Source organism: Alosa alosa, chromosome 19 (genome assembly GCF_017589495.1).
Source record: "Alosa alosa isolate M-15738 ecotype Scorff River chromosome 19, AALO_Geno_1.1, whole genome shotgun sequence".
NCBI lineage: Eukaryota > Metazoa > Chordata > Actinopteri > Clupeiformes > Clupeidae > Alosa > Alosa alosa.
In genome coordinates, this window is record NC_063207.1 from 17,335,883 (window position 1) to 17,363,063 (window position 27,181).

Consider the following 27,181-nt stretch of genomic DNA (forward strand, 5'->3'; position numbering starts at 1 on the left):
CACACAGCACACGCAACACAGGTGCCGTCACAACACGGCCTTGACCATCACACACACACACACACACCTAAGCCTGCGCGCACACACACACACACTCATGCATGCACACACACACACAGACGAAACACAGCACAGAGTATGCAAATATGACAGCTTTTATGCAAACAGACAAACCCTACCAACCATATTAATACACACACACACACACACACACTATATATGTATCATTCACCACACCACTCTTCACACCACATCCAATCCACATCCCCTATCGCTGTTTGCACTGACCACATTGATCCACCATATACAGGAACTGCCCATATCAACCCACACCATACTAAAGGACAACATCTAAACCCATGGGTCCATCCAAAAAGGAATGATAAACTGGGTGCAGTGGCCTGCTGTGTGAGCCCTCTCTCACCCTCTCGGTGATGTTGGCCTGCAGGATCTGCCAGTTGCGGTTCATGGCTCCCAGCCGCTCGGCGAAGTCCGTTTTGTCGCTGCGCTTCCCCACCACGTCCTGCCCGCTGACCTGCACGACCGACTGGTTCACAAAGTCCACGGTCAGCTGCTTGCAGTTCACATCGACCCGGAAGCCCTGCAGCAGCCATGAGGAGAATGACCGAGATCGGGGGAGGGAGAGAGGAGGGAAAGAAGGAAATGGGAGGAAAGAAAATAAATATAAATAAATAAAAATAAATAAATACATTTTAATAAACTACCATCTTCTGCGGCTGGTAGTAAAACTTCCGTTAGAAAGCATTAAGATCAATTAAGAAGAACTGAGCAGCTACTGATGCATTTATAATGTTTACAGTAACATGGGCCTGAGATGGAGCTAACTGCTACCTTGTACTTCTGCAGATACTCCTGGATGACGGTGGAGCCCACAGCTGATTTGAGGTTCTCCTCGTCCTCCTGAATGGTCTTGTCCATCAGGGAGATCCAGGTGACCAGCTCGGACATGGCGTGCCGAGAGGCCAACTTCTCCATCTGGAGCTGAAACGGGGCAGAAACAGACCAATCAGACGTGGACATCAGGAAGATGACCGCCGAGAAAACGATCATACAAATAATTATTATCTCATGAGAGGCCTTAATTAGAGAATTAATATTTCATAGATTCTATTTTTCCTGACAGAAGGATGCTTTCGTGCCACAGTTATCTTGCTTATTCATGGTTCATTGACAGGGTAGTCAAAGCTTGAGGCTATTTTATAAACACTGTGACAGAGTGCCGTCACTACAGTTTAGTATGCGTTCTGACTGCCATACCACAAGCCTAGCTCTTTGGTGCTGCGGTCAAGCCCGGTTTGAGGCCTGGTGGGGCGACCGCTCTCTCCCTTTGCTACACACAGCAAATGAACACATTATGTATTGTGCATGTTGTGCTGGGCATATTCACTGCACAGTGTCTAAGTAAGTGAGAGGGTGGCAGAAGTTCTATGGCACTGTATGTATCTGTAGCATCTGTTACATGGACTCACAATCTCAGCAAATGTGGGTAAATACCTGTTACGAGGGAGTAAAATTATATGTTTGTTCTTTTGAACACGTAAAGATCAGCCCTAACACCCTGGGAAAGTGTGGCTAATCCCATTAGCAGTAGCCACTAATCTCTCAGAGTGCTGGGGAGAGCCTACTGGATGCTATTGGCTGCTACTGGTGCTACTGCTAACGCTGGTGCTACTGGTAAGGCTGGTGGTACAGGTAACGCTGGTGCTACTGGTAACGCTGGTGCTACTAGTGTGTACCTGGTGCAACCGCTCCTGGACCAGCGGGATGCGGGTGAGCAGCTCGCCCCACTGCGAGTCCACCAGTGCCAGCTCGGACCGCAGTGCCGCCGTGTCCATCCGCTTCAGTCGAAGCAGCTGGTTGCCCTCGGTGAGCACGGAGGCCTTCAGTGGAGAGCGCCTCTCCACCTCCTTACAGAACTCCTGCAGGACAGGGATGATAAGCAATTTAAAAGCCCACTGATAACCACTAAAAGATTTCCCAGCTATCACACACCACTCCACCATAATGACAGATAGTTGCCCATCACCAGTCTAATATTTGACTAGTTCCGTCAACAGTTGGAGGAAATCTACATCCTAGTAATACATGTTTCAAAACAGAATAATTTCCAAACAGGGCGAGAAAAACTCCACATTAACACGACCATCCAATACAAAATGGCACATTAGCATAGAGCAGCAAACTCTGATTAGTGCAGTCTGTTTATTGATAGCTAATTGATCATCTGGATATTGTCATCTCCACATCAGCACGTTAACAGGGCTGTGCGATAAAGTCCAGTCGTTATTACAACACAACAAATCAAGTGTGGATGAGTTCATGTGACTGTGACATACCAGGAAGGTGTAGAGGTGGTCTCGCACCATCTCCGGGTCCTGAGGGACCACCATGGCTTGTGTGCTCCAGTACTCCAGCCGCTCCAGGGCGTCCTGCAGCCACTGGCTCAGCTCGGTCATCTCACCCTGGTACCTGAGGAGGGGAGGAGGTCATAGGTCATGAACATTAAAAAGGGGTTTACACCTATGGTTTAGACTAACAACTGAGCCTATGACCCGTATCCCACACCTAATTAAAGAGAAATATGAAACAAAAACAAGTACAGGAGAATGTATAGATTTACAGTATTGTAAGACCATAGGGTGACAAGTGGGCTGGTTGTCTGTGAATATCAAATCCAATGGTGAATGTGTTCCCCTTAGCCCAGTGCTTAGTGAGCGAATGCCTCCTCTCCACAGGGGGGCGCTCTGACCTGCTCTGGTGTTTGAGGATGGCCTCCAGCCTCTGCAGCTCCTTGGCGACGCGGGTGCTGCAGCTGAGCCAGCGCTCGCCCAGCAGGGTCAGCTGGCTCTCCAGGGCCGGGCTGCCCAGCGCCTGCAGCAGCCGACGGCCCTCGCCAAGCAGCTGCTGCAGCTCGGGCTGACGCTCCGCCAGCCGCTCCCGCTGACCCTGTGACGAGACGAGAGGGGAGGGGACAGGGGGGGAGAGCAACGGTCAGAGAGGTGGACTGAGTACATATAGTCCAACCGAACGTTTGGTCAACACTGACATTTAGTAGTGTTAATGTAAAGTAACTCTGTTTTGATCACTTTGGAGGATTCTAACATCTGGAGCTTTCCAAAGTGATCAAAGCAGTGTTGCTTTACCCTGGGGACAGTGTGGGTAAGCATTACCGATGGCAGTTTTAGACACTGAATGCAGTTGATTGTTTGTTTGCATTTTCAAGTAACTGGCTATTATGTGTAACATGGTGCTTCATATTACTGTAAAGTCTGTTGTGTGTATTGTTGGCTATAATATACTATAATACATGGTACTGCATATTACAGTCTGTGTAATGTTGATACAGCATTGAGCCCTTGTATGAGTGGTACCTGGTAGAGCGATATTCTCTCTGCCAGCCTCTCCTCTGACTCCTCCAGCAGGCCTACTCCAGCCAGGGTGTCCTCTGCCGTGACCAGCTCCTGGGAGAGGGTGTGGCAGTCCTGCACCACACGCGTCCAGCTCTACACACACAAGAAAGAATATGTAGAAGTTGATATATTTCAATGATGATGACTGATATCAACATTGGTCTTGAATCCAGAACAGTCATCCAGAGCACAATTTGTTTAGACAGTTTTTAAATCTTCTCTCAATTTATTGTTTCTTTTCTGGTCTCTCTCTCACCTCAAGGATGTGTTCAATCTCTACACCTCTGCGATGGGCCTGCTTGAGGATGCTCTGCGCACGTTTCAGCGTCTGCTCCAGCTCCTGGGTCTCAGAAGGCAGCACAAACACACTGATCTTCCTGAAGAAGGTCTCTGTCAGGATGGTGTGAGACTCCAGGCCCTGGAAAAATTCCTGAAGGGAAGGGAAGGACAGAAGAGCAATGAGCAGAGTTAAGAGGCTAGACCAATGAAGGAAGTGCCTATACAGTAGATATCATTTCTTAAACACAGTATGTAATATATGGTGTGTGTGCATGTGTGTTTGGGTGTGTACATGACCAAACCCCCCCCCCCAAAAAAAAAAAAAAAAAAAAAAAAAAAAAAAAAACAACAACTAGATTTTATCGAGACTTCGCACAGTGTTCAATCACACATGCTGTAAACTGGACAGTTTTCCCCAGATGGGACTAGAACATTTCGTAAGTTGTGTTGGTGGGGGTTCTACAGCACCTTGTGTTTGGACAGCAGGTTGTGCACCTCCTCCACAGAGCTGGCCATGAGCTTCTGCCCGGCAGCCATCTTGTCCTGCGCCGTGTCGAGGAGGTCAGTGAGGTCCTGTAGGGCTCGCTCGTACTGGGTTTTCAGCGCCAGGTTCTGGTTGAGCCCGCTACGCCGAGAGCCCACCGTCAGAACCAGCTCCTCATAGGCATCCTATAGAAACCCAACTCAAATCAAGTTCAAGATCAAGTGTGTGTGTATGTGTGTGTGTGTGTGTGTGTGTGTGAGAGAGAGAAAGAGAATGATGAGTATGTGTGTCCCACCTGTAATTTGAGCAGCTGGTTGGTGGTGGCCTGGTCAGGCTGCAGCTGGGCTCCTCTGACCTTTAGCTCGGTGAGCTTGTACTCGAGCTCTCGCAACATCTCCTCCGCCTCAGCTACAATCTAGTCACAGACAATATGTATATTGGGTTTAACCATTCTTGGGCTAGAAGGATGTGTGTGAAACAGTGTTTTAGTGTGTGTGTGTGTGTGTGTGTGTGTGTGAATGAGGACTTTCACAGGTCTCACCTCCTGCTGTTGCTGTGCTGGTCGGTCTAGGATGCCGGCCATCTTCTGCAGAATCTCACACTTCCTGTCTGCCAGAGCAGCACCCAGCACCCTCAGCTCAGTCTGCAGACAACAAACAAGGATATTCAACACCAATACAAACACAGGTCTGCTCAACAAACAAGGCTACTCAACACCAATACAAACACAGGTCTGCTCAACAAACAAAGCTACTCAACACCAATACAAACACAGGTCTGCTCAACAAACAAAGCTACTCAACACCAATACAAACACAGGTCTGCTCAACAAACAAGGCTATTCAACACCAATACAAACACAGGTCTACTGCTCATTTGGTTATACTGTTTAATATAATTTACAGTAAGTGTCTCCAACAGCTCTGGACCTGTTTTGTGTGAATACGTGGATTTGATCTACTGAACCCACACCTTCCTATGTGCACTACTGCAATGACAACATTTCCTCAACTGTATTTTAACAGGTTTTCATGATCATACTCTGCCTCACCCTATTAATGTTCCATGTATATGCAGTATATAGAAAATGAAACCATATTACTTCACCAAATGAGGTAATGAGAGCACAATAAAGTTAGGTTTGTTTGAGAAATGAGGTCCAAAAGCACAGCTGGACCTAGAGCATCACTCTGGCTGCCTCACCTGGAAGGCTGTGAGCTCCTCCATCCTGGCCCTGATGTGGTCACAGCGGCTGCCCAGAGCAGAGTCCAACACTCGCAGCCTCTGGCTCAGGCAGTCAAGGGTCTCCTCCATCAGAGGCTGGTCCTCCTCACATAGGCCGTCAGTGGCCCGCAGCCTCCCCCAGCTTTGGCTCACCTCCTCGGCCACCTGACTCACACGTTGCCCCAGAGACTGTGGAGCAGTGAAACATACATTTGTTTACAACCCATTTAAGTGTGTGTGTGTGTGTGTGTGTGTGTGTGTGTGTGTGTGTGTGCGGCGCGTGCGTGTCTGCTACTTAAGCATGTCATGGGGTAACATTTGTGTGCATGATATACTTGCATGACATATGTCTTATCATTTATGTGCATGACATATTTGCATGGGTCTCATACAGCATGACAGAACCTACTAATCTATCTATGAACGCTGACGCTACAGGCATCCACGTATGCATGACTGAGCTATGTTGATGTGTGTATGAGTATGCACTCATTAAACTCACCTCCTCCTTGGACAGTTGGGTTTGTATGTTCTCTGACAGTAGCAGGGGTCCAGAGAAGAGCATGTTCTCCACCTTATCCAGCCAGGAGGAAGTGGCAGAGAGAGCCGAATACAGTTCTTGCTCCACAGCCTCCTACACACACACACACACACACACACACACACACACACACAACAGGCTGATAACATTCCATCCTATGCAGAGACATGTGGCATTTTTCACATACACAGAGACTTGGCATTTCACAGTGCATTGTGTCGCTGACATGACATTGACAGTCACAGTGCTCCAGTGGTAGCGACGGTTTATTGGTGGTGTACACAGCAGTAGCAGTGTGGGAGCGGTCAGTCACCTGGGTGCCCATGTCCTCCACTGCTTCGCTGAAGCCCTGGAACAGGGGCGTCAGGGAGGACTGGTCCGGGACGGGCTGCTCGGCCTTCAGCGCCGGCTCTGATGGGCTCACCGGCGTGGTTCTGGAGAACACCTGAGCACACCGAGCACACCGGAGCACAGTGTGAGACTTGTATGTGTGTAGAGTTTGTTTGTTTGTTTAATTTAAGGCCATTTCAGCAACTAAGGCTATTTAATGGCCAGAGCATTGTGTGTTAGAGCTTAAATATGTTTTTTAAAATATGTTTTTTAAAATCTATGCTAGTAAGATATTCTAAAACCTTCAAAGCTGGGGCCTTACTAAAAACATCAGCTATGGAATTTTGGTGATGTATGTGTGTAGAGCAGTATGGAGTTCTAAGTAGGTGACAGAAACGCGATGACAAGAGTGCTAAGTAGGTGACAAAAGTGATATGAAATGTGCTGTGTGTGTGTGTGTGTGTGTTAATGTGCTAACTATAAATGGGCATGGTTGGGTGCGTGTCTGCAGAGTGACAGACAGGAAGTGTGTGAATAAAAGCTGAAACTTGAGTCCCTGTGTTCATGTGCATGCGAGCATAATATACCATCTGGCCTTGCTCCTGTTCGAGGTTTCTCTGGAGGAGCTGCAGTTTGGTGGCCAGGTCCCTGCTCAGACGCTCCCACCTCTGCCTCCTCTGCTCTGGGCTCATAGACGACGCCTCAGCCTCCTGCTCCAGGAGCTCCAGAGGATCTGTTACACTGAGAAGAGAGAGAGAGAGAGAGAGAGAGAGAGAGAGAGAGAGAGAGAGAGATGAGTAAGTAAAGATGGAAGTGTGGAAGCCAGACAAGATCAAATCGCACAGCACAAATATATATGCATTAGTAATGGTAATGGGCTACCTATGTTGTGCTATGTAAACTATGTAAATGTCTTTAGCCAAAGTTCCAGTGGCACTGAAGATTGGAGTCATTGCTCTTGGTAGTGGTGGAGTGTTGTTCGGATATTGGTGTAGGTTTGTGACCTTTGACCCCAGAGGTGCAGTGCTTGTGTACCTGGAGCCGCTTGGGGACGCTTGCTGGATCATGATCTCCTCCCCTCTGGTTGCAACAGACTGCAGCAGCCGCTTCTGCTCAGCCAGCTGCTCTTCCAGCTCCTGCACACACACACGCACACACACACAGAATGAGCTGTGAGTTTACTTGAATTTCATATAAAGGCCTGCATAAATGTTCATGTGTGTGTGTGTGTGTGTGTGTGAGTAGATGCATACCTTCTGTCTCTGGAGGGTGTCCTGCTGTTGCTGGGTGCGGGTGCAGCGGGCCTGGTCCAGCCAGTCCTGCACTGTGGAGCTCTGGGAGAGCGTGGAGTCAGACTCGCTATCATCCTGCTCCTGCACACACACCTGAGAGGCAATCCACACACACACACACACACACACACACACACACACACACACACGTTAACTAACATCAAACAGCTCTTTCAAATTTCAACCTGTAACGACTGATTCTGGGGTGGCAAAACACACTTTTGGCTCAGAAGTAATAGCACCCAGCTCTATGCAGTAGACATAACACATACACACACACACACACACACACACACACACACACACACACACACACACGCACACACACACACACACACACACACACACACACACACACACACACACACACACACACACACACAATAGAAAGACACAATATAAACACACACACACACACACACACACACAATACACAATACTTTGTGAAGTACTAATACCCAGCTCTGGGCAATACATATGAACACAGACACACAAAAACACCTCTTTGTGCAATTGCACCACAAGCTCATACACTTCCACATGTTATTATACCTGAAACACACAGACTGCACTGACCTGCAGGTGCTGGTGTTTGTCCTGCAGCATCCTCTGCAGCTCCAGCAGGCTGCCCTTGAGCGTGCGCAGGCGGCTGGTGAGCAGCTCGGCCTCCCGGCGCGTCTCCTCGCGCGGCGCCTCCTGCAGCAGGCTCTCCCCGCGCTGCACCAGCTCCTCCAGGGCCCCCACCTTCTCCTCCAGCTCGGCCAGCGCATTCTGCAGGAGCAGCAGCAGAGAGGCCAGCTCAAACATCACGCTCCGCTGCACTCGGGTCCGGCTCGGCTCAGCCCGGACCGGTCGGCCTCATCGCAAAAGCCCCCGCCCCCCACCCCCAACCGCCCCCCACCCAGCGTCTGACGCCCACTGTCCACAGCGTCCACCGCTAAAGCGCCACCAACGGTAATCCCTCATGAGCCATGTTCGGAGTACATTCTGCCGCCACTGGTGCTGCTACTACCGTTAAAATTCCAGTAAGAATGCAATGCAATGTGTTGGAAAAGCTGCCCCCCTTTTTTCAGTCAAGACCCAAGATAGAGGATTTGCATATCTTGCGGCTAACTAGGCTTAGGCTAACCGTGAGCAAGATGACAGGCAGTCACAGGAGTTGTCGGTGCTGTCGGGGGGGGTCATAGCTAACATCGAACGTCTCCTGACCTGAACCGACGTCTTGTCCCAACCACAACAGGTGCTGCGCCTCCCGCGCCCTTCCCCGGGAGAAACCCCCTCATGAATATGCAAACCAAGATGACCGCTCCCGACCAATCCCCTGCCTGCGCTCCGCTAATCACTTCAAATCCCACTGGGCTGGGACAAAGCTGGAGGTAACGTTGCGCAGGATTGGCCGAAGTCATGCACAGGCATTTGCATAATCAGATTAAGTGTAGGGCTACAGCTGCTAAATCACTAACCATTTAAATGATCCACACAGGCAGCTAATTCTCCTGCTGCCGTGCAGGCCAGTTCCCTTAAGCTCTCTATGGGGGAATGGGAGCTAGAGCCTTACTATAGTTTAATTTGCGGATTGTAGCATAATGATCTGAAAGCTTTCACAGTAATCAAAGCCCTTTAAAACCTTCAGAGGAAAACCGGCACTGACAAAAATGTCTTTCTTGGAAGAAGACACTTTCAGCAGGACTCTGGTGTTAAGTCAGTCTGCCAATCTGACTAAAGAGTGTCTTTAGTAAAAAAAAATATTATGAACATTTTGATTAAATCTATCCATACACATTTGAAAAAAAATCTAAAATCTGGTTTCTGTTCCATCTCACTTTCCCACGTCTGCCCATTAGTGACCATGCCTGCTGATCTGAGCCTCCAAAGGGTGCTCTGACCTGACAGTCCTCGAGCTGCTCCTCGACGTCGGCATCGCCGTCCTGCGGGGTGGAGCACAGGGCACTGCGGGTCCGCAGCATCCACTGGTGCAGCTCGTCGGCCAGCACGTGGCACTCCTCCAGCACCTCCTCGCGCTGCTGGCCCTCCAGGCGATGGCTCATCCGCTCCTGGGGGCACACACAGAGGGGGGCTTGTTTACGTTTGGCTTCAGAACTCATCTTGGGTGATCCAATCACAAGTGGTCAGCCGAGACACATCGCTGTTGTATTCACACATGTATTCAAGTTGTACACTGTACAGCCAGAGATGTTGCTGACCACTTGTGTTTAGATTACCGCATGTGAGTGTGCCACTGAACTGTGAGTGTGTGAACATTGTGTCTTTGTGTACTGTGTGAGTGTAGCAGTGTTTATTGTAGTAGTATTTACTGTTACCTAAGGTGTCCTTTGCAAGATAGATTGAATGTTATTCCTCATTTTTTAAATCTTTTTGGATTTAAGTGTCTTCTAAATGAATAAATGTAAATGTAAATGTAAATGTGTGTACATATGAGAATGAGAGTGTGTCCATGCTTATGTCCATGTCTCTACCATGTGACTGTGTGCGTATGAGACTGTGGAGTTGGCCCTTGCCTCCAGTAGCTGGCCTCTGCCTGAGGCCTTAGTGCGGATAGTGGCCATCCTCTCGGCCAGCACTGACAGGCTGGACTGCAGGGCCAGCTGGTGGCCGGGGTCGGAGTCCAGCGCGTCTGACACCAGCTCCTCTGAGAAGCCGCTGTGGAGGGCGTCAATCTCATCCTGCAGACACTGCACCTCATCCATCAGAGTCTACAAACAACGCACGAGTCATTAGTATTCTCCACAGCAAGGGCATAGCGAGGACAATGAAATAAATACATTTGAGTTACCATCTTTTTACAGCCAACTTATGCAGAGCAGCATTTTAGATACTATAAAACATCACTTTTATCATGTTACATGAAACACGTTATTGATGTATTGATGTTATTGATAATATGCAATATGTGATACATAACATCATGTAATATGAAACAAACAAAGGTACGAATAACTCTATGTAGGTATACCATGACTATAATACATGTTCTGCTGCTGAACCGATACCTGGCCCTCTCTCATCCTTACCTGGTGGCTGTCGAGCTGGTCGTCAGGGCTGTGGTCTGCCTCAAAGCTCTTCTGCCTCAGCTGGGCCTCCACTGCCTCCATCTTAGAGGAGATGGCCTGGAGGGAGCCCTGGTAGCGCTGCTGCCTCTCCAAGGCCTCATACAGGCTCCTCTGCTTCTCACTGATCTGGAAACAGTTTTAACCGCCATGTTTTAAGACTACAACTAAAACATGTTTTTTTTTTTTTTATTTATTTTACTGGAGACCATGGAGCACATTGAAACTAATTCTTCATAATGCTTTGCTTGCATACCACATTCTTCAGTGTTTCCCAGGAACGCTGCAGATCATCAAGATTGGCCACAGACTCCAGGGTGGGGTCGTAGAGCTCCTGTACAGTAGTGCGAGTCAGGGTACCCCTTCCCAACTGGACAGTCAAGAAAGCATGGGACACATCAACACAGGCTCCCTCACACACACAGACAGTAGCCTAAACATCAGTGTTTGCTTGCAAGACTGCAGAACAATCCTGTTCAATAAAGCAGCACAACAGAAGTATGTGGGGTAACCAACACAGTACTGTGTCATTTAGCTCATGATACATTTTCAAAACATTTTGAACTGTTCCCATCAACTCCATTTTTTTTTGTTCATTCAAACTCATATTCAACAACCACATGTTAATTTCACACAGATAACATAAAAAAAACACATGACCACATCACTTTAGCTTGAAGCTGTGAGGCTGTAAAAGGGCCCAGCATGCTCTTCATGGGGCTACATAGTGCATGTTATGTGTTCATATATCTTGCATTTTCATTTATTCATTTACTGTAGCAGACGCTTGTTTTTTATTATGTGTCATGCTGTTATTGGATGTTGACTTATCTCTAGCACACAACTAAGTTGTATGGCTATGAAGTCTTGAATCAGATCACATGTGTCTGTGTACCTGGTAGAGAGACGGGTCTGTGTAAGAGATAGGAGAGGGAGAGCGACAGAAAGGGGGCGAGGAGATCTCGCTGCTGGTGCCCTCCTCGCCAGACTCCTCAGTCACCGGGGACAAAAGGGTGTGACAGCGGCCGGCGGTCATCTGACAGCGCAGATGAGTGGTGCAGAGGAGGCATGCGCACGCGTACACACACACACACATAGATACACACACGGGGATGAGTGCACAGACAGAAAAATATGAGAATAGTAGGCATGTTAGTGATCAGAAAAGACTAGAAAAAAGGTCTGACAAAAATACATGCAACTAACAACCAACAAAGATTTTATTCTGTTCTTTCTCTCATACACTGACTACACACACACACACACACACACAAAAAATACATATACATTCATGATATGAATGTAGGTATATTATACATCACCAGTCCACACACACTCACACACCTACCATGACTACAGAGGGCTGTGCTAGAGAGGCTTTTTTAGCAGGGTCGTCAGGGGCCCCCCTGCCCCTCACTGACACACAGCAGCATGCTGGCGTGACGAGCCTTCACCGTCAGCATCCGGCACTTGGAGTTCAGGGAGGATATCTGCTCTTGGTAGCCCCGGATCTTCTGGGCCAGCTCCTGTTCAGGCAAAGAATCAAAAGCATGAGGGTGGGTCTGGATTTGGTTGAGCAAGAACCGTGTGTGTGTCTTGTCTTTACTGTACATTTTACGTGTGTGTGTGTGTGTGTGTGTGTGTGTGTGTGTGTGTGTGTGTGTGTGTCCACGAGCACACACCTCATGCTGTTTGATCTGGGCCTGCAGCTCTTGGATGTTGCCACTGGCGACTGGCTGGGCCTGGATAAGCCCGTGGGCCTCCTCCATCAGGCTCTGCAGGTGACTCACTTCCTGTTTATACTGCTCATGCTGCACCACGGCCTCCTGGGAAACAAAATTCATCAGCACGTTTTAAGAAAGTGCACAGTATCCTAGCTTACAAGAATAGGCAGGTGAGAATGTGTGACACAGAATGCTATTCATTATAAAATACAACATGCTTCTGTAAAGGAAGTCGTGTGAAGGAAGTTCCTTCCGTGAAAGAAGATGTCTAATCTGCTGATCTAATCTGTTACAGTGCTTACTACTTCACATGTGAATTTCTGTGAGATAATCCATCACATTAAGCGTGCTCCTTCCTGGCTTGCATTAGGTGTACCTAATGCAGGCCAGTTGCACTTGTGTGTGTTTACTTGTAGGATGTTGCACTGCTGGATGGCGGTATGCTGCAGCTGGCTGGCCTCCTGCTGGAGGTTAAGGGCAGTGCGGCAGATGGGCAGACTGGTCACTGCCTCCTCAGGTACCCGCAGAGCACTCTGGCACACCTGTACCTCCTGCACCTGCTGCTTGAAGCTCTCCATCTCAGACAACAGACGCTAGCACACACAAGAGCCAAAGCCCGTGCTCAGTCAACACAGCATTATCACCTGGTATCTGATCTCATTCATTCTCCTGCAGATGCAGTTAGTCATATTTAAAGGCTAATAAACCTACACATTTAAAAACCTGATCTGCATGGTGAAGTGTTGTGTTGTGTTACCTGTCTGTGAGAGAGTTGGTCCTTCAGGCTGAGGCGAGTGAGCTCAGGTGATGTGAGAGTGGACTGCACCTGCTCCAGAGACACCTGCAGATTCTTCACTTCACTCTCAAACTTCTCCATGTCCTGAAAAGAACAGAGAAAAGGGGTTTTCATTTGATCTTTCATTTGGTCTGATTTGATTTGATTTCATCTTCAGCTTTCATACTCTCTTCTTTTAATAAATCTGACCAACTAGAACCTCAAAAGCATTTCATTGAATGTTTGGGGCATGAACAATAATATGGCTATGGAGGTTTAATTAAATTAAATTAAATTAAATTAAACTCAGATTTATCTATGTCATTATAAAGTAGGAATACAGTCCACCTTAAACATGAGCTTGAACCTTGAGGTTTAGTCATTAACCAATAAGGTTAGGGTGAGTGGTCAGAGAGAAAGCTAGCTTCTGGTACCTCTGCTGCGTCCTGCAGGTTCTGCAGGCGCATGCGGATGTCCTGCTCCAGCTGCTGTGTGAGGCGGCTCAGCTCGGACGCCTGCTGGTTCATGGCCTCCACCTGCAGCCCCTCGGACAGCAGCTCCACCTTCTCCAGCATGGCCTCCAGGTCCCCCTGCAGCGCCCGGGACTCCCGCAGCACCGACTGCAACGCACAAGTGTCAAGACAAAGACTCTTTAGAGCACATCAACCGTCTCTGATCAAGAAAGTGATAATGAAACCTGAACTAGTCACTTCCTGCCTCATTTCCTTAGTAACAGCTACTTAGTAACGACTGCTTCAGACATTTACATTTGTGACCCACAAAAGTGTGGTCATGAAGGCAGCGAGACAGTGGTTCTTTTCCTTTGTCGATTGAGGAGGCTTGGCATGGATTCCAGAATACTGGTCATTGCCAACTTCATCGAATGGTGTGGAGGACACTACCTTCTGTTGAACACCAGTAAGACTAAAGAAATGGTGATTGACTTTCCCATCATGTGCACTACTGAACATTCAGGGAGCAGATATTGAGGTGGTATCAGTCTACAAATACCTAGGTGTTCACCTGAATCAACAGACTGGACTGGACACACAACACAGATGCCCAAGAAGGTCCAAAGTCGTCTCCATCTACTTAGAAGACTGAGGTCCTTTGGTGTGTGCAGGCCACTGTTAAAACATTTTTACGACTCAGTTGTAGCGTCTGTTGGGGAAGTGGAAGCTCTGAGAGGGACAGAAAGAGGCTAAATAAGCTGGTTAAGAAAGCTGGCTCTGTTATTGGCTGCTCTCTGGACTCTATTGAGGTGGTGGGTGAGAGGAGGATGTTGGACAAACTTGCATCAATCACAGACAATTCTGATCACCCCCTGATCATGGGACAGTGATAGCGCTTATCAGCCCCCACTTTGTAAGAAGGACCGCTACCGCAGGTCTTTCATTCCATCTGCCATCAGGCTTTGTAAGAAGGATCACCCCCCTGATCATGGGACAGTGATAGCGCTTATCAGCCCCCACTTTGTAAGAAGGACCGCTACCGCAGGTCTTTCATTCCATCTGCCATCAGGCTCTATTATACCGCTGTCATGAAGAATTGTATTAATTGAATTGAATAGTTTAATTGCTTAATATTTTTATGATATTTTTTTTTATTATTGCTGGATCCATCTTTCCTGGCTGTTGTAACAATTCAAATTCCCCTGTGTGGGATTAAATTTAATCTTATCTTATTGTTTTCCTTATTATTATTATTATTATTATACAGTCTAGGCTATACTATTTGTTTCTTTATGTAAGCATTTTGTATTTTACTATTATAATATAAACTATTGTTGCTATTATTGATATTTTATTATTTGTTAAGGACGGGTCAACCCCGTTGCGTTGAATGTGAATAGCCCATCATAGGCTATTCTAGGCTACGTGAACAACAACAAATTAGCGGTCGCGTCATTTGTTGTAAAATTAAAAGAGCAACTTGATAACACATGTAGGCTGTATAAAATATCTTTCGAAATGCTCAGATCGCGGTGGCCTATCAGACCCATAGAATTTATAAAGTTCTGAGCCTACGTATTAAAACTCAAAACATGCCATGGAACTCTACATAGTTCTGAGCCTACGTAAAGGCGTCCATAATTCTACAATACCATAGAAACATCCAAACATTCTATCAATTACTTGCATTTCATTTTGGAAAGCGATTGGCACGCATCTTTTTTGGCTTGATTTTCGACTGGATTTGACTGGATTTTCGAAACGATTACTCAAACGTTTGATCTTACGACCTTCTACTTCTTCAGAGGTGAGATCAATAATCGTTTTGTACTGTACCGGATAACTGTTAAACATTTCAAATGCGTGTTCAAAAGCCAGCGGGGCTGTTACAGCGAAGGGGATACCACTCGATGTTAATCAGAACGATACGTACACTTTTCCTGTAGGCTAGCCGCTAGCCTACATAGTAGATGGCTATCGAAACACCACTATTGTACAAATAAAATCGCCTACCCTCCCGTTCCATACTGCCGACGACTCTTATATGGATCTAGATTATGAATCTGAGTTTTAACACCTACTTCTTATCTGAGCAGTTTAATTGTCATGACAGTTTCTTGTGTGTTTTGCGATTGTAGAAGTCTGGATAAACACATGGAAACTCCAACAACCATCATGAAGAGAGTTGATCTCCTCTGTGGACGCCTCCAGAAGGTTGAAACCGCTGGAAACACAGAGCTGGAGAACAGGGCCTCATCTAAGCTGGAGGAGATCTCCATAAAGATGGAGAGGGAGGACAGGGTCTCTGATCTGAGAGAGCTTGAAAGATATTTCATTGCTCTTGAGAAGGACAGAAACAACCTCCAGAATCTCCTGCAAGAGCAGAGGGAGGAACACACGATGACCCTGGCTGCTCTGGAGAGGGAAATGATCCAGGAGAGAATGGTTTGGGACAGGCAGATGAGGGAGAGAGAGGAGGCCCTGCTGTCTGCTTTTATGTCTGTGGCTATCAGCAAAGAAAAGCTGATGAAAGACCTGATGGGCAGAATGGTAAGACGGAGACTTCTCTGTTATCCCATTTAGCTGTTGTGTTGTGTTGGATAAAGTTGGATATGTAATAGCAAAGCATTGAAGACCTTTAAGACCCACCCTCATGCATTACTTTTTTCTTTTTTGTCTTTAGAGGGCCATCAAACACCTGGAAGAAACGTCTGGGATTGGACCCATGGTAAGCCAGGAAAAGAAACTCAGAAAACTGCAGTGTTTCAGAAAACACCAGGCCATTTCTGACGTTTCTCCTCAGGTAATTTCTTTTGTTTCCTAATGCTGTTTATGTTGTCTGTGGACCCTAGTCTAATGAGAAATGGGATTCCAAATCTCAAAAGTATTTCATGTTTGGATGTTTTCTCCTTCAGGATACCATACACTTGGGAGGAACAGCAGGGAACGGTCCTGCAAAGAGCCTGGACAGACAACCCAGGAAATGGTGGTGTTTTGGACAGCATCAGACCACCCCTGATTTTGCTCCCCAGGTACTTCACTTGTTTTGATTCCTAGGCCTGCTCTACCTGCCATGGTGTTATTTGTTATTTTACTCTATTTATTTATTTATTTATTTACTTTTTAACGAAGTGGAGCTTTGTGGTATTTGAATGTTACGTCTTAAATGTTCTTAAGATATTCTGATGATTTAACATATATATCTGACTATTTTCAAAAGATGAATGAATTGTGCTTTGTTTCCTTTAGGAAACCAGCAGTGTGACTGCAAACACAAGAGTGGCAGCTCTGCAGCAGATCGCAAAGCTGGAGGAGCGCATCAGGAAGGCTGAAAATAAAAAGCAGCAGAAAGCCCTCAAGAAAGCGGAAAAACAAGCGAAGAAGGCCGAAAAGAAAGCAATGAACGCCGAGAAGAGAGCAAAAAGAGAGGGACAGAAAGCAGAGAACAGGGATGATGTGATCCACATCCAGCTGGATGGTCAAGATATTGTGGTCCACTACCCTGTTCCTTGCTCATGTTTGTTTTGCGTCTTTGGCCGCAGAAGAATGGCCAGGCGAAAAAGGCAGTAGGCAGTAAAACAGGATCACATTATTATGAACCATTATTGTTTTTTGCTTTTGTTTTTTTAAATATACAGTATATTAAATAAACTTTTAGTAGATAATTTTACATTCTGTTTCTGAGTTGATTTTGCATTTTATTTTTTTTTTTTTTTTTAACAATTTGCTTAACAAGGGAGTTGAACGATGAAATGTCTTTAAAAAGATAAAGGAAATACAGACTGGCCAAAGAATGTGTTTATACGGAAGTATTGGCACTGAGATAAATGAGCTTTTCTGCAAACAATCACTGTTTCTTACATATTTTAAATGATGTATTTGTGATTATTTGAGTTTATTATATTTATTTTTGCATCATATTTATTTAAGAAATAAACTATTTTTATACTCTCAACAGTAACTTTCATTTCTATGTAATCCAGACCCTATTGCCTTGGCACAAAATGATCAGTAATTTTATAATATTAAAAGTGGCTTTATGACATACACTAAAATAGGTAAAGATGCATTAATATTTTATTCCATTTATTAATATAAGATTATTACACGGCTCTTCACAATGCAAGTGGAACACTCCATTAACTCCGCTGCGCGTCGGGGTCCGGCTCGCCCTGTTGGGACTTATTTTCCCAATAATGACCGATAATCTATGCATTCTATGCATGTTAATGTACTACTTTTCTTTCTCTGATTTTCCTTTGTCTTTCTATATCTCAGTATAATGACCTGCATTTTGTCGTACACACCAGTATATTGACAATACATAAATTCCTTCATTCATTCATTGAGTGTTCGATGAGTGAAGCCTAACCTGGTACATTCTGATCTGCTCTTGGAGATGGGAGGCGGAGCTCCAGATGACAGAGGCCTTCAGCAAGCTCTTGGCTTTGTCAGTCCACTTGAGCGTGAACTCCAGCATCTCCTGGTACTCATCAGCGTAGACCTCAGCCTGAGGAGGACACCCACAGGGTTAAAATCTCTAGATGTACATTCCATTAACTTGTGCAATACACATAAGGAAACACGCCTCTCAGCTATTTTCAGAGGGATAAGATACTCAGTTCTGAACATCTGATGATGAAAATGAGCTAGATGACCAGAGGATATCACCGAATTAGACTGATGTATCCATATTAGCCACATGGTCTCCAAAGACCTACATCTTATAGTCATCTACTCCCATTTGAGTCTACAGAGTTTCATCTGTCTTGGTGGTTGCTATCTGATAACCCCTCAGTGCAGCGTCTCTGACCTTCCTGAGCCAGGCGGCTCTGTACTCGGCGAGGAGGCTGGTGTGGTGCTGGATCTCCTCCAGTTTGCCGATGGCCTCGCTTAGCTGCTGCGCCAGGAGGGGGTTCCGGCGGCCGAACTCCTGCACGGCCATGGCCAGCTCTGACAGCATCCTGCCACAGCCTTCAAGCTCCATACACAGGCCCTGCGAACATAGACGTAGTCCTGCTTAAGCAACCCGCATCACCAGATCATACATACATTTCCGATGCTACAGATTATGTATATTACTATGATACAAATGATGAATATTACAATATGTGAAAATGTGCTTTTTTTGCTAAGGTATACTTTGGTTTCTTCTTTGGCTTGGGTAATGTCTGTTGCCTTCTCCTTTAGCAAAGCAGAGATTGCTTTGAGCTTTTCAGAGACGTCCTGGATTCTAGAGTCGAAGTTCTGCTTGATGTCTTTGCTCTTCTGGATGTCTCTCTCTTTGGATTGGACCTTGATGGATCATAACAAAATACAGTGTTCAAAAATTTGGCCAAACCAACGGCCATATTTCACATTAATGGACGACATTAGATGATGGCTCCATGGGCAGTATACAGACATGTTATGGACATGATTCTGCTTGCATCACATGATAGGCATAAACATTTTGGGAGAAAAGTTTTCACATATCAGCCACAAATCAGCAAATTGCCATAACTATAAAACCAGTAACAACTGTGGCTAAGACTGCAATATAAACAGTGAAGATAGTAAAGCCTAAGGGATCTTGGGACAGTCTCACCTGATCCTCAATGGCACCCATAGCCAGTGAGACCTCAGCCAGCTGCATGGAGATCTCTGAGGGCAGAATGGTGTACAGGTCCAGGTATTTACTCTGTTGCTGCTCCGCAATCTTCTCCACGTTCTGCTTGTGCGTCAGCAGCTCACTGTGCATCACCTGAAACCCAAAGAAAAGTAACATTTAAGATGAAATATGTACATTCCTCAATCCTCAAGTTGATGAAAGACCAGTTGGAAACATACCAAAGTATAGTATAGTATATAAGTATATATACTCTTTTGATCCCGTGAGGGAAATTTGGTCTCTGCATTTATCCCAATCCGTGAATTAGTGAAACAGACACAGCACACAGTGAACAGTGAACACACAGTGAGGTGAAGCACACACTTATCCCAGTGAGCTGCCTTGCTACAGCGGCGCTCGGGGAGCAGTGAGGGGTTAGGTGCCTTGCTCAAGGGCACTTCAGCCGTGCCTACTGGTCGGGGTTCGAACCGGCAACCCTCCGGTTACAGGTCTGAAGTGCTAACCAGTAGGCCACGGCTGCCCCCATGTATGTGGGTTATCAATGAAAGTACAATATCTCATACAAAATGAAGTTAACATTTGGGATGGTTTGTATTTGCAAATTAAAAATTAACTATCAAATCTTGAAGTGGACACAGGACTTTGAATAAAAAAAGACAAACTGCAGTCAGGTAGAATGTTACAGAACATGTTCAGTCCCTCACCTCTAGCTCCTGCAGGAGCAGGTCTAAGTCTGCTGTGGGGTTGAGCAGGAGCTCTCGGGACTGATGGATCCAGGTCTTCACATGGCTAAGCTCTCTCTCCACACCCTCCCTGTCCTTCAGCTCCTGCTGGACACGGGTTAGATTGGCACGTGTCTTTTGAAGCAGACTGGTGAAAGAAAGAAAGAAAGGTAGATAAGGAAAGACATGTGACAGATAATCACAATTACATATCGATACCTTTATATTCAAACTGTCAACTCTGTTGATCACTTAATTAACCAGTCAGGTCATACATACATTACAAGTCAAAACTATTACCCATTACCATTCAAGAACCTATCAGGGCTGTTAAATGGCATCATAGTCACCTGCTTTCTATGTTACTTTACTAATTAAAAGATCACCACTTTTATCTGGTAATGCTAACTGTTAGCTGCCTCTCTTAAGTCACATAATGCCAATCATCAACTCCGTCACATCTCCAGCTGCTGACCTGTCCAGCTGCTGCTGCAAGGCTCGGATGTCGTTTAGTGCGGGCAGCTCCTGCTGCTGGGCGGCAAGCGTGGGCACCTGTGTGGAGCCGTGGAGCAGGCTGAGGGCGTACTGCTGCAGCAGGGTGATGGGCGATTGCTGCCGCTCCACGTCCTGGCTTAGCACCTCCTGCAGCTCCTGCTGCGACTGCAGCGTGGCCTTACTGGCCTTCTCCGCCGCACACTCAGGCAGGCGGTTCTGCAGCTCGTCCACCGCTGACCGCATCTTAGTCATCTGGGAAACACACGAGGTAAACACATTGTACCATTTTCCAATTCATGGATTAAGCCTAGCCCCTAGACTTAAAGAGAACTTCAGTGAAAATCTCCATTGAAAAAAAAAGCTTTTAGTCTAGAACTAAACTTTGAGTTACAATGCAACATATGATAACATGGCTGAGTAGGAACATCTAAGTAGGAATGCTGCGATATCTAATACAAATTTGTGTTCAGAATGGTACTAAGTCAGTGGTTCTACTACACAGTTGGTCTGTCCTTGAATTTCCCCTAGGGATCAATAAAGTATCTATCTATCTATCTATCTATCTATCTAAAATTGTGATGAGTGGGAGTGGTATGGCAGTAGTATATTACCACGTTGTGATCATGACCATGCTACTCAGCCTTTACGTCTCATAGGCTACCTTGTCTCTGAAGGTCTTCCATTCGAGTGTCGTGTCCTCCAGCACCCTCTCCTGCGCACGAGACACGCTGCGCAGTCGCGTCCAGCGCTGCCACACGGTGGTCATGGAGCGACTGATGGTGGCCTTGCTGGCGTCACTGCCAATCAGCTCCAGCTGGGACGCCTGCTCCTCCAACTCCGTCAGTTTGTCCTGGAAGCTGTTCACCATGGACACCAGAGACTGCAAAGAGGAGGAGGCCATAACTGAATTAGATTTCTGATGCATTTCAAAAATAAGGCAAAATGTGTGATTGAATGAAAGCCCTCCATTTTGTTTTATTACAAATTCTGTGATCTTGTTTCTGTCACCACAACTCAACAGAATAGTCTCCAACTCCTACAGTGTTTTCGTTCATCATTAATCACTGAGGACATAATTTCTGTCATTTCTGTATTCATACCTTGTGGCTACGGAGCTTCTCCTCTGCCTCCTGGGCCGTTTCGGCCTTTGCTGTGGAGAACTCGGTCAGCTTCTTCTCCGCTTCATTCATCAGCTCAATGACGGTCTGCCGAGCCTCCTGATAGGCCGTCCACTGCTCCACACAGCTGGGATAAGAGGGAAATGACCAAGCCTGTTAGTTTTCATTATTTCAGAAGAAATATCTCCAAAGCCTATCAGAGGAGCACTACAGAAGGAGACAGCTCAAAGGAGATAAAAATATTTTAATCTGTAATATTGAACTCAAAACCCCACTTTGACAATACACAGATATAATCAGACCATTGAAGGTGTGCATCTGAATCAATACTGCAACATAAGAGATTTCATCTATATGGTGGATGGACTATCATCTCACAATTGTGAGTGTTTTTTCTTGTTCTGTATAGAAGCTACTGGATACTTGTATTCCCCATGGGATTAATAAAGTGTATGTATATACAGCTCAGAAAAATGTGCATTGGTCTCCTATTTTTTTTTAGATGTCATTCTACAGTTGCTGAGTGACATTCGAATGAGTTGAAAGTCATATTTAAAATTAAGAGACCACTGCAAATTTGAATATGACCCGTCAACTCATTCAAATGTCACTCAAATGTGGTCTCTAATTTTTTTCAGAGCTGTATGTCTATGTGTATATGTATATGTGTGTGTGTGTGTGTGTGTGTGTGTGTGTGTGTGTGTATGTAAGTATCTATCAGGAATCTTTGCTCATACCTGTTAAGGACGTCCTGGTGGCACTGCAGCTGGTCGCGCACCTCTACGCCCCTCTGCTGGGCCGACTCCACGCTGAGGCGAAGCTGCTCCCCGGCCGTGGGGTTGACCAGCTTCTCCAGCTGTGGCGGCAGGTCCTCAAGCTCGCGCAGCACGCTCAGGAAGTCCTGCTCAGACGCCATGATGTCCTCGTGCTGGCGCAGGCACTCCTCGTAGTTCTCCACATCCACGCCCAGGCTGGCCTGCTGCAGGAAGCCCACCGCGTCCTCCAGCCACTCGCAGGCCATCTGCATGCGAGAGTGGTACTTCTGGCACAGCACCAGAGCCTGCTCCAGCGTAATCTGTGGGACACAGACAAGAGGAGATGCTCAGGAAAATATTCAGGTTTAGGGTTGAAAAAAGATGAGGATGAGCTTTCACTGTTTTACTAATTGACTTCCCCAAAATTGTGCAATACTCTTAAGCAGGGGTGGGCAACATTGGCCAGAGGGCCATACTGACTTTGATGACAGTGACATCTGAAAATACATTGATTACATGATTACAGCAGGCCTAGATCTGGCCTATTGCAAGTCCATTCCAAGTCCTGAAAGATTATTCAAGTTGTATTAGAATACATTACACAATATTTACCTTCATATAGCAATCAACAAATGCAGCACCAACTTTTAGCCTATCCATGTATGTTGTCATTTGTCTTATTTATGTAGGCTGGCCTGTCTCACAGCTATTTCATTATTTATCACCTCAGATATATCATTTAACACAGAAAAGGTAAAAAAAAAAATGCTGAAGAAACAAATGGTATTGTGTTATTTACTTACACAATTTCAAGCACGAGGACAAATTTGTAGCATAATTTAGCAAGCCTCCTATGATTGAAATGTTGTTAAGTTGTATTCTATTGAAGACAGCAACGCTCTTGTTGAATGGAAATGAGAGTCATCACAAAACACTTACCGGTACCTGGCGTATCCATTTAAATTTAGCGATACACTATCTTTAAACTGTAATTGAGGACAGTGATCAATGTTTAGCATCATAGACATAATCTATTATGTCTATGTTTAGCATGGTTTCAACACGGCTCTGGGTTTCAATTGTACACAGCGCCCTCTGTTGGAGTGAAGTTTATAGCAGTAGGCTATGCTGCAGACCGGATTAAAAGTAGTTTGAATCATGCCTATTAGTGTTCTAATTTAAAGAAATAAAGACTTGGTGCTGAAATACTGAGTTTCAGGCCAGGGTTTGTCTATTTGGGGCACCAATTCCCCCACAACCCAGAAGGTTTCCTGTACAGAAGTGATGTGCACATCATTGTGGACAGATTAAAAACAAAATTCGAATAAATCCTGACGCAAATGTAAGGCTGAAACCCTTTTAAAATGGCTGAAATGGTTGAGATGACTTCTAACTCACCTGTTTGGTAGACAGAGCTTGTTGTACATCTGCTTCCAGCTTGGCCATCTCCTGCAGGCTGCTGTCCACGTGCTCGGGTACCAGCTCGTTGGCGCTGGTGTACTTCTGCTTCTCCCTGTTGCTGAGCGCCATGACGATCCTCAGGCGGGACTGCACCTCCTCCTGCATGATCTGCTGCTTACGGATCTCCTCCTGCACCTTCTCCACCTTCACGTCCACCACCACAGCGCAGCCGAGCTCATCGCGCACCTGCTGGAGCCAGTCCAGCGTGCGCTTCACCTCCGTCTCGAAGTCCTTGCTCTGCACAAAGCGGTTCTCGCACTCGACGATCAGCTCGCCGACCGCGGCCTGCAGGGAGTGCAGCTCTTCCTGCCAGAGGATGAGCTGCTGGCGGGACGCCTCGTGGGCAGCAGGGTCCATGTGTAGCGCAAGGCTGTCCATCTGCTCACGGAGGCGCGAAAGGTGAGAGCTGGCCCCCTGCAGGCTGGCAGCCAGCGAGTGGTAGTTCTTAAGCCGCTCCTCGGCTGACTGCGTCTCGGCGTTCACCTTGACCAGCTGCTCCTTAGTGGCCTTGAGCTCTGAGTCCACCTGCATGGCCATGGCATGGTGGTCCTCGAAGGACTCCAGTGTGTCATCCAGGTGCTCCACCTTCTGCTCGATCAGCCGCTTCAGCCCGTTGTAGAGGCTGACCAGCTGGGTCATTTCCTCGGACCTCCAGGGCTGGCCTGTGCTACGGAAGCCCTCCTTCTTTTGGTTGAGCTCGTTGACGGCTGACCCCAAGTTGACCAGTTCGTCCTGCAGAGCTTTGTAGCTGCTCTGTAAATTAGTCACTTCCTCTGTCTTCAGGCCGACAGTCTGCGTGCCTAGGCTATGGAACTGTTCCTCCAGCTCTTTCAGAGCTTTGAAGGTAACCTCAATAAAGGAAGCATACTCCTTCCGGGCTAGGAGGGCCTGCTGGATCTTCTCTTGCTTTTCTTTGGCCAAGGCCAAGATGTTGTTGTACTGCTGAGGGAGCCAATTGAGCTTTTCATCCAGGTAACTGTGGTTGACCTCACTTAGCGTGGGCAGAATATCCTGACCGGCTCTCTGGACATTTAAGAGCAGATTTTCATAATCCACAGCCTGTTCCAGTAGCTGCTGGTACTTTGTGAGCTGTACATTCAACTCTGCGTCTCCATTCATTAGATTGATCTCTGGGAAGGTTACAATATCCGCCTGCTTCAGCCACTGACAGGTCTTCTCCAGGTCGGCGGTGAAGTACCTCCTAGTGGCCAGGACTTTCTCCAGCTCCTGCAGGCGCTGGCTGCACCGCTGAAGCGCCACCTCAAAGATGGTCTGCAGCTCCTGCAGCTTGGCCAACATCTCGGCCTTCTCCTCCTCCGTGGCGTCCCTCATCAGATCCCTGCCCTGGGCCCAGAGGGAGGTCAGCTCGCTCTGATAGGCCTTCAGCCTGCTCTGGATGTTCCGGCACGAGCGGACCTGCTTGGCGAGGTCGTCGGGCAGCAGTGCGATGAACTCGTCCGCCAGGGCCTTCTTCTCGTTCTGCTGGACCCAGGAGACGGCCTGGCCCACCGCCTGGAGGAACTGCGTCCGCTCTGTGAATGCCTTGCTCAGGTGCTTCCGCCGCTGGCTCACCTTGACGCTCAGCGACTCCAGCTCACCCTGAGTGGCGGCAATGAGCTGCTGAAGCCTCTGCCTCTCGTTGAGGCCCAGGTTGGCCAGCACGCGATCTGCGTCGGTGATGGCCTGGGCCAGCATGAGCTGCTTGACCTCCAACTCGCTGCAGATGCTCAGGTGGTCGAATAGGAAGCTCTGGGCCAGGTCTGGCGGGGGGCTCATTTTCATGGCCTCTGCCAGCGCTGGCTGCTGCTCCTCGGCCCAGTCGCGAGCCTCCCGCAGCCGGGCCTCCACCTGGGCCAGCTCGTCCAGCGTGGCCATGGAGTCCTGGATCTTCTTCTCGATCAGGCTCTCCAGCTGGGCCCAGCGCTGCTCAAAGTGGCTGATCTGCTCTTTCACCAGCTCCTTGTCGTCCAGGTTCAGATGCTCCACCACTTTCTGTCGCTGCTCCTTCAGGTCCTCCAGAGTGCTCCTCTTATCCTTCAGGGTGACCGCTAGCTTTTTCAGAGCCTCAAGATGGTCCAGTGAACTTTCAGCATCCGTTCTAAAAACATGAAAGTTAAAATGGGCCATTATTTGATGTTGGTACAAAACTATTTCCAGATCTCCTTCAGCTACACAGTAAAGGGCTTAAAGTTTGTGCCTAAAGTTATGAGAAATTGTTGAAGCTGTTTTGCTGTAGATAATAATGCATTTCCAAATTAGTCCGCTCCACGTCTGAATTATGGCACATTGCCTGTTATCTTTAAGTACTGATAATAGCATTTATAATATAACATCATTCAGTGATGCCTACCTGGCCAGGCTGTCCCAGTCCTTGGTCACCTGTTCGAACAGGGCTTCCATGGCGGCGATGCAGTCGTGGTACTCGCCGGTCCGGCGCAGGTCCTCCTCCCGCTGGGCCTGCAGCTTGTTGGCCTGGTGACACAGCTCCAGCCAGGAGTGGCTCAGGCGGCTGATCTCGGCATGCTCCGACGACTCCCGGCCCTCAGTCAGCTTCATCACCGTCTCCGTCATCCGCGTCAGGGTGGCCTGACGACTCTGCAGCTGCTGGCTGAACTCCTACAGGGTGGGTGATTGCAGAGCCACATTTTTTAAATGTAATTTTCCACCAAACTTACAGACTAACTGGAACCAAAAATACCATGAAGTAGTTTTGTGTCATTACACAGACTACAAACTTGTCGTTGGAAGGATGTTACCACACATCCTCTACAGTGTGCAGTCAGTATGAGGTAACAGGTAACACTGGACCACATTTTCACATCAAAAGTTTCTAAATAGTTTCTAGGAGTTTTATCTTTAGAGTGAGAAACAAAGTAATGTAATTTTAGAATACCGACAAATTAATAGATTAATGAATTAAATAAACAATTACCGTAAATAAGAATAATTAATTTATTCATGTGTATTATTGATGAGCCTTCTATTTGGGAGCAGATGATATTTCTGCCTCTGTGTGTAAGAAGTGCTCCGTACCCGGGCCTGGTCCAGCATGTTCTGGGCAATCTTGGGCTCCAGCTCGGCCGGCCGGCGGGTGAGGCCCTGCAGCTGCTGCTCCATGTCCTGGAAGAGGGAGGCCAGCTCCTGCTTCTGGTCCAGGATCTCCCTCCAGCCCTCCGACAGCTCCTGCGCCCTCATCATGCGCTCCTCAATCTTCCCCACAGCCAACATAACAACCAAAACAGCCGTTAGGGACCAAATCAACACAACAGAATAAAAGGACATCTACAACTGTTATTTCATGGTTAAATAAATATGGCTAATTATCTAAAGGAGTAAGGTTAGAACAGAGGTTGACTCCATAATGGGGACAAAATAGGATTAGTGATACATTTTTGTCTTACTATTAGGTTTATTAATAA

The 27,181-nt window shown here is 47.0% G+C and overlaps 2 protein-coding genes across 3 annotated transcripts in view; one reads left to right on the top strand and one right to left on the bottom strand.

Moving 5' to 3' along the window:
- Positions 1-27,181, bottom strand: part of syne1b (spectrin repeat containing, nuclear envelope 1b) — a 101,972-nt gene that overhangs the window by 23,379 nt on the left and 51,412 nt on the right. The window contains 40 exon segments of the mRNA XM_048228420.1: positions 425-601; positions 853-1,002; positions 1,758-1,940; positions 2,358-2,490; positions 2,771-2,967; positions 3,393-3,524; positions 3,688-3,861; positions 4,179-4,379; positions 4,490-4,609; positions 4,736-4,837; positions 5,398-5,607; positions 5,921-6,052; positions 6,273-6,404; positions 6,877-7,030; positions 7,325-7,425; positions 7,543-7,674; positions 8,158-8,352; positions 9,468-9,635; positions 10,101-10,295; positions 10,614-10,778; positions 10,906-11,019; positions 11,545-11,685; positions 11,998-12,055; positions 12,057-12,175; positions 12,332-12,475; positions 12,784-12,966; positions 13,131-13,253; positions 13,583-13,768; positions 17,973-18,110; positions 18,414-18,596; positions 18,743-18,895; positions 19,188-19,343; positions 19,916-20,081; positions 20,409-20,680; positions 21,090-21,308; positions 21,529-21,673; positions 22,284-22,621; positions 23,700-25,860; positions 26,113-26,378; positions 26,796-26,972. Of these exon segments, the coding sequence (XP_048084377.1) occupies positions 425-601; positions 853-1,002; positions 1,758-1,940; positions 2,358-2,490; positions 2,771-2,967; positions 3,393-3,524; positions 3,688-3,861; positions 4,179-4,379; positions 4,490-4,609; positions 4,736-4,837; positions 5,398-5,607; positions 5,921-6,052; positions 6,273-6,404; positions 6,877-7,030; positions 7,325-7,425; positions 7,543-7,674; positions 8,158-8,352; positions 9,468-9,635; positions 10,101-10,295; positions 10,614-10,778; positions 10,906-11,019; positions 11,545-11,685; positions 11,998-12,055; positions 12,057-12,175; positions 12,332-12,475; positions 12,784-12,966; positions 13,131-13,253; positions 13,583-13,768; positions 17,973-18,110; positions 18,414-18,596; positions 18,743-18,895; positions 19,188-19,343; positions 19,916-20,081; positions 20,409-20,680; positions 21,090-21,308; positions 21,529-21,673; positions 22,284-22,621; positions 23,700-25,860; positions 26,113-26,378; positions 26,796-26,972 (8,595 nt within the window).
- On the top strand, positions 15,303-17,463 carry LOC125284466. 2 transcript variants are annotated; one of them, XM_048228422.1, is made up of 5 exons: positions 15,303-15,407; positions 15,714-16,150; positions 16,284-16,403; positions 16,516-16,632; positions 16,850-17,463. In XM_048228422.1, exons 2-5 carry the CDS (start codon positions 15,755-15,757, stop codon positions 17,168-17,170), a joined length of 954 nt encoding a protein of 317 aa, XP_048084379.1. In that variant the 5' UTR covers positions 15,303-15,407; positions 15,714-15,754; the 3' UTR covers positions 17,171-17,463. The 2 variants fall into 2 exon arrangements, with proteins under 2 accessions (XP_048084379.1, XP_048084378.1); XM_048228421.1 differs by having other exon boundaries at positions 15,739-16,150; positions 16,850-17,462.

Bases quoted from the DNA above. Each gene is read 5' to 3' on its own strand.
- LOC125284466 (XM_048228422.1), top strand. From the start codon at position 15,755: ATGGAAACTCCAACAACCATCATGAAGAGAGTTGATCTCCTCTGTGGA. The intron at 16,404-16,515 runs GTAATTTCTTTT...TTTCTCCTTCAG, and splicing joins TTTCTGACGTTTCTCCTCAG to GATACCATACACTTGGGAGG. The intron at 16,633-16,849 runs GTACTTCACTTG...TGTTTCCTTTAG, and splicing joins CCCCTGATTTTGCTCCCCAG to GAAACCAGCAGTGTGACTGC.